At 36.4% G+C, this 6,978-nt stretch overlaps 1 protein-coding gene across 1 annotated transcript; it reads right to left on the minus strand.

Annotated features, from left to right (window-relative positions):
• Nucleotides 1–3,285: 3,285 nt before the first annotated feature.
• On the minus strand, nucleotides 3,286–6,634 carry LOC132159095 (vesicle transport protein USE1). Its single transcript, XM_059568678.1, has 8 exons — nucleotides 6,503–6,634; nucleotides 6,163–6,212; nucleotides 5,868–5,946; nucleotides 5,622–5,774; nucleotides 5,408–5,423; nucleotides 5,035–5,065; nucleotides 4,786–4,948; nucleotides 3,286–3,791 (listed from the first exon to the last, which is right to left on the minus strand). Exons 1-8 carry the CDS (start codon nucleotides 6,602–6,604, stop codon nucleotides 3,609–3,611), a joined length of 777 nt encoding a protein of 258 aa, XP_059424661.1. The 5' UTR covers nucleotides 6,605–6,634; the 3' UTR covers nucleotides 3,286–3,608.
• Between the last annotated feature and the right edge of the window lie 344 nt (nucleotides 6,635–6,978).

Here is a 6,978-nt window from a genome sequence, read left to right on the forward strand (position 1 = left end):
GAACCATTCCTATAAGACAACCTCTGATCAGTTTGCGGTCTACGTGGGAATAACAAAGATGTTTGCACACATTTAGAAGTCATGATGATTTTAAAAGATTAGTAAACAGCTGTTGCCAATATAGAAACACAGCTGCTGGTTTTTTGCGGCTTGATTCATGAGGAGCTGTGTATATAAATATAAACATGTTGGCAGCACATGTCAGCGGGTTTTAGCAACTCATTTCAGTTTTCTATGTCTGCATGGTGTCTATCTATCTAAACTTCACCTAAACATTACCATAAACAAAATGGTCTCAAGATATACCTTGATGAGATGACTACACTTGGCCACCTCAGTCTCAAAACATGATGAGGTTATTTACCACAACACCAGGGAGGGAAGACTGAGAAACCAGGTAACCAAACAGCTTCCTGAACAACTTCCTGAGTGTTGCTCACCATTAGTGTTTACAGAAGGGCAGATCCCCCATACCACCCATCCTGGAGGACCAACGGCGTAATTATACCGGCTCCTTCTGCGAGGAACAGCCGAGGATCAAAGCAGAGGAGCGTTTCCCACACTGCTCTTCCTGCTGGGGCATGTTGCAACAACTCTGTTTAAAACAAGCCCTCTGCCCCCCGCACACCACAGTACTGTCTTTACTTATTCACAGACTTCAAAACTTTACATAAACCACATAAAAATGTCTTGACTCCATACATAACTCATAAGTGAGTTGTGAAATATGCACACAAAATTGTCTTTTTTCCATTTGTTGCACACATTTGACCTTCATTTCTTCAAGTGGAACAAAACCTCTGACGTTCGAATCGACCTTGAGAAGATACAAGCTGCTTTCTGAATTCAAACATCGGTTTGGCAGGTTCTCAGTCGTGACTAGAAATTTTATACATTTTTTTTTGTGTTAATCAAGTAAAAGCTTTTCCAGTTATTGGTTAAAGAACGCCTGAGAAGGCGGGTTCACAGTGTCTTAATCTCGGTGAATTTGAGTGTTTTCCAGGAGCTTTGCAGCACCTGCTGGGTTCCCCAGGGGTTGAGTGGAGGCCCGCGGCCGGGCGGAGGTGTCGCTTCAATCCCTTCACCCCAGCTAACCTGCCACCTTCCAGCCAGATCACAGCTTTCCCTGTCAGGAACCGCGAAATTAAAATTCACAGCTGCTTTATCTGCTCGCTTTACTTCAAAGGTGGGTTGACCTGGTTTTCGAAAATTAGGCCTTTGGGTCCACAGGAGTCCTGTGTCAGAGTAACCATGCTTTATGATGCATTAGGGGACTGCTAAGCTAACAGCAACAGGGGTCATAAAGAACATTATCCCAAAGTGCATAAATTTCCATGTACATCAGCATTTTGTTCCGAACATAACATTTTTGGTGAAAGACGTAATGTTGCTTCATGAAGTGCAGTTGGGTCGTTCCCACCAAGTGAATACATCTCAGGATGTTAAAATATACAGTTCATTCACTCAAGGCTCCTACATATTGTCCATTTCAAAATTCCATACTTTTCCAGACTCAAATTTCCAAACTGACTTTCAGACCATATTTAACATAAATGTTTCATAAAGCATTATTTTCAGCTTTAAAGACCTATTTGGTGTATAGTACAGTCATTTGTTTATATTTTTATTTCCTCAGGGTTTTTTTAAATTGATTTTCTCAAAGTAACAGCATACAAAATCCCTTTTTAACATGCACACAAAAACTTTTTTGTGCCCTTGAGTAACTATTCACATGTGTGTGGGAATGTTTTGCATGCTCACTCATTACAAATTCTAGTTTTATATAACCTATTTCCTTTGTGCATCACTGCCATCTTACTATAAATAAAACAATAGCATGGATGCACATGAATTGACAGAGATCGACCCACTCAATTTTGCTTTTCTTATGGTAGTACCTCTAATATCAAGGTCTAATGTCCAATTTAACTCCTGTGGCAGGGGAGAAACCGACAGAAAATGACACAAAATGGGCCGATGGCATAAAATTAGTCAGGTTCAAGGGTCTATTAAAAAAAGACTGGTTTCTAAAAAAAAAGTATGTCATATTTCAAGGCCTTAGGTCTCTTTAATGCATAGTCTGTGGAGGGCCAAGAAAACACACTGTGAAATGGACCGATGGCACAACAGATAGCTCAGTGTGCATGGTGCAATGCTAAGTTTAATGGTTTCTTGTACATAAGACAGTAATCTTTTTTTTTTTTTTGCAAAGGTCCTAGAGGTAATATAGTGTAATGTATATAGTCCCATGTAATATAGTCCCAAGAATACAGAATACAGTAACTTTTCCAAACCCATGTAGGAACCCTCTTTACTACAGTGGTGCATGTTGACAATGCAATTCAGCAAAGTTTAATGTATGGAAACATTTAAGGGTGACATACGAAAGGCCAAAAAATTAATTTACTAAATTATATTTAGAGAAAACAATTGCAAGATATAATCTCAGGATTTCTGAGGGGGGAAATCCACAATTGCGAGACGTAAAATATTAGAGAGTTTTTAGCCCTCAGAATTCACATCTTGAAATGGTTTCAAAATGTCCCAATTGTGAGAAACTTAGACTTGCGAGGAAAAGTTTTAAATGTGAGATGAAAAGTCGCAATAACCTTTTTTTTTTCCTGAATTTCGCCTGCGAAAAAAAATAGAAAAGTAACTTTAGGCAGATTGCCAATTATTTTATTAAAATAACACACCCTCCTGTTTTTTCTTCAGAGATAACTTCGAACACATCTGATAGAAAGGAAGAGTAGCCTATGACCATCTGTTCATGTGAATGAATTACAGGAGCGAAAATAAACACACGGACAGATAAACGATGATTGACAGGCCGCTTCAGATGAACATAAGATCCATCAATATAGCTGCGCAGAGAAACAAACACGTTAGCCATATCTGAGCAATACTTAATAGGCTACTCCGTCCATGTGCTATATAGGGAACAAGCACAAATAGATAGTTAGCAGCTAAATATGGGCCATTTACTCTCTGGGTGGAGAAGACAGTATCCATCTGTGCTTCCGACGGGCAAAAATACTTCCTTCTGTTTGCCAGAACATTTCCTGATCGACGAGGCGAGTCCGGACAAGTCCACCGGACCTTAAAACAGCTCGGTCCGTTTTTATAGCGACAGTCCAGAAACTCAGATAGAGGTAGATTAAACTGTCAGTCATTTCTAGCTTCTGAAAACGCTCATATATATTGTCAGACCCCATTAGCCTGTATTAAGCAATATTATACGAGCCTGTTGGAAATGAAAACAATTCTGGGAAACCGTTGAATGCGTCTTTTAAAAGATGAAAACGTTGGTCTCAGAGTATTGAGAACGTTTGTCGTCAGATTGTGTATTTAAATGACTGACGAACAGTTTGTGGGCTAGTTATCAATTACTAACCGTTAATAACAACCGAATCATTTAAAAACGTTCTTCACAGGGATTCGGCGCGAGTTCGTTATGACATCAACAATGGTTTTCGCGGGAATGACTGAAGCTGACTGAACGATGAGGCTGTCAATCAAATGTATAACTCTTAGCTAGTGTCTGTAAACCTGTTAGATAAATTAAATAATAGATAAATTAAGTCTAGCGGTTCTAGTGGTGATTAACATCATCTGAGTCTCGGGAACAGTCTTATGAAGAGGATCATGCTGATGAACGTGAAGGAGACGACGATTAGCATCAGCCACAGGAACCAGTTGACGGATTTCTTGGCGTGCTGCTCCAGACGCTCTGATTCGGTCTTCAGCTTCTCGAAGTTCATGTCGGCCTGACGCATAGACTGATTGAGAGTCTGAGGAGGAAGAAGAGCGTTTAGACTGTGTTCATGCTCAGTCAGATTAACACAGCATGTCAAAGTTTTGAGTTTAATGGCACTGTTTGGTAGCAAAATCATTCAAAAAAGCTTATACTAGTTTATATACTGATTTGTAACGCCATGTTGCGCTGTAGTAACAGCACACTTACTGTAGGGTTTAAAGCTCAATTATGAGTGTAACACTAATTTATTGCTGCCCTCTAGTGGTCACACAACAAATACATCAACGATGCATCATGAGCCACTCTTTTTAGGCAGGTACTTTCCACTTTTAAATGCACTTTATTGTGTTGATTTTCACTCGGAAAAGTAATCATATAATAATAATAATAATAATAATTCATAGTAATAATTATTAATATAACAACATAATATTAGAGAATATTATTATATTCATATATTATATAAGATAAATATGTGAAATATTTATAAAATTGTCATTATAAAAACAATATATATATATAAAAATAATCCCTAAAATCAGAGATTGAAAGGCATGAAGCTGGTGCAAGTAAAGAATAAAAAATACATTTATAGAATATATACAGGTATTATAAAGTCACAATATTTATTTTGTTTATTATCTTTTCAAAATATATATTTTTTCTTTTGAGCTATATTACTGTAATATAATAATAATAATAATTTTATTTTATTATTAGAATATAATAATAATAATAATTACTATTATTATTATATACTTATTAGAACATATAAAAAAATTAATGTCTTTTAATTAAAAACTATTACTACCAACAATGTTAGTTATATTCTTTTGTACTCCCAATAATTAATTTGAAGTAGATAATTGGTGACCTTTTTTTATTTTGATAGATAAAATATATTACATTAACAAGAATTGAATGTCATTCAAGAATGAGATTGATAATGTTTTTTTGCTCTCAGATGATGGGCATTATCATAAATCTGCACTATTAACTACAGCAATGTAAACAGAAAACCATCAGACCTGGTTGTCCTGCTTGATGATGTTCTGGGCTGCGAGCGTGTTGTTCTTCAGGTTGCGAGCGAGATTCAGCATGTCATCAGCCAGTTTCTCCTGGAGGTTGTGATGATGCTGTAGAATAGCGTCCAGCTCTCCCGCTGACTGCCGCTCGTCTACAGGAATACTCCTGAAAAACCAGCAGAAATAACTCAATACTGTAGATTCCAGTGACACGTTCGCATCTAAAAAAATCAATGAGAGAGCGCCACCTACTTTCTGTGTCTGAGATCCGTATCCAATGAACCTGGCCATGAAGAACAAAGAAAAGTAGTGCTGTCAAATGAATAATCGCAATTAATTGCATCCAAAATAAAACATTTTGTTTACATAATGTGCTATCTAAATATATGTAGTATACAAACATACATTTTTTCTGAAATATGCACATACATGCGTGTGTATTTATACAGAATAATCAATATAAACAGCACACACACATATATTATGTAAACAAAAACATTTAACTTGGATGCGATTAATCGCGATTAATCGTTTGACAGCACTTCAGAAAAGGCATGCTTAATAATATCTGTAATTTAATTTCTCAAAATGTAGCATTTAAATTACAATAGAATATACATCTTACCAGAACTTGACACAGCCTGTTAAAAAAAGCACAAATAAAAGATTAAACGTTTTACAACGTAAATTTTTTTAAAGGTTTATTTTCTTAACCAGTTTATATATCCTAAATTTAGGATTTATGAAGGTACAACTCTGAGATGTTTCACATCATGTTTCCATAAATACATGAAAATATAAAAAAGCACATTAGCAGCTGAAAGAGGAAAGTGTCGTACAGTGCTCATCAGCTCCTTCCTCATTTCTCCAACACATCGCGCTTTACTCTGGATGTGCACCATCTTACTGGCAGGCGTCCTCTCGCTGGATATCGTAGGCGTCCGTCCAGGAGCCAGAAACTGATTGGCCAGAGACTTCTCTGCTGGAGACGGCTGGATACAAAGTGTTTCCAAGTTACCATCACAGAAAGAAGACTCATTTTACTCTCACTGAGCAAGTGGTGACCAAACAGCATAATTACTGACCAGTTTGTCTGCCTCTAAGAGACCCTTGAGGAACTCCACCTTGCGGTTGTAGTCCGTCAGTATTTCTGGCGTTGGTTTACTGAGAGAATAAATCCGATATAAATCATGACTCATCATCTACATCAACATCTGTTCATATCACAGCTGTAGGAGAAACACTACTAGACCCTTTTTTTAAATCTTAACATCACTTAGACGTTAATATATTTCTCTTTCATACAATAAATGTTGAAATGGTTATGTTTACACTTAAAAAATGTGAATCATTAATGTCTGTAATCTTCAATAAACGTACCTTGGACGCTTTTTAAGGGCAAAAAGCATCTCCTCAAGGGCACCAACGTACTAGAAAAGACAAAAGTAAATCTATTGGATATGATTTTATGCTTAAAATGATAGAGATGATATTACATTGAAAAATTGACAAATATCCACAGCGAAGAGAGAAAGCTAATAAGACATTAAATAATTAATTCTAGCGCATTAGGTGTAAATATGAATGCGTGTCTTGTTTTTGACATGTAATTCATATGTAAATGACGCTGGCAATATTGCTTTGTTGTATCATGCAGAATTTATAACATTTACTTGAAAAGCACAGAACTACACGCAAATGCAGAGCTGTTGTGCATTACCTTCTCTAGTCTCCATTCTGTCTCATTTCTTTTCTCTGAAGCCAGAGATTCACAGCGCGATAATAAACGGATAAAATTAATCTCTAGTCTGGACGTGGCCATGTTTGACGCTCAAAGGGGAAGTCGCGCGAGTTTTGCACACAACAAGGCGGAGCAGAGCGACAACTGAAGAGTCCCGGATGGTTACGCACGAGCGGTTGGTAATAGCCAACCATAGACTGTATAAAAACAGGAAATAACTTATGCGAATGTATTATACATTTAAAAACAAACACACAAAACACGTGTATTTGTAACTTACGTTCATATCCATAGCTTAGAAATAGTTAATGCAATATGAGATGAAAGCAAATTAAAAGTCCCCAGTGATGATGCATTATCTCTTTCCTTTTACAAAAAGAACATAATTATATATATATATATATATATATATATATATATATATATATATATATATATATATATATATATATATA

The sequence above is a fragment of the Carassius carassius genome, chromosome 16 (genome assembly GCF_963082965.1).
Source record: "Carassius carassius chromosome 16, fCarCar2.1, whole genome shotgun sequence".
NCBI classification, from domain to species: domain Eukaryota; kingdom Metazoa; phylum Chordata; class Actinopteri; order Cypriniformes; family Cyprinidae; genus Carassius; species Carassius carassius.

Bases quoted from the DNA above. Each gene is read 5' to 3' on its own strand.
- LOC132159095 (XM_059568678.1), bottom strand. From the start codon at position 6,604: ATGGCCACGTCCAGACTAGAGATTAATTTTATCCGTTTATTATCGCGC. The intron at 5,775-5,867 runs GTCAGTAATTAT...CTTTGTATCCAG, and splicing joins TCTTAGAGGCAGACAAACTG to CCGTCTCCAGCAGAGAAGTC. The intron at 4,949-5,034 runs GTAGGTGGCGCT...CTGGTTTTTCAG, and splicing joins ACGGATCTCAGACACAGAAA to GAGTATTCCTGTAGACGAGC.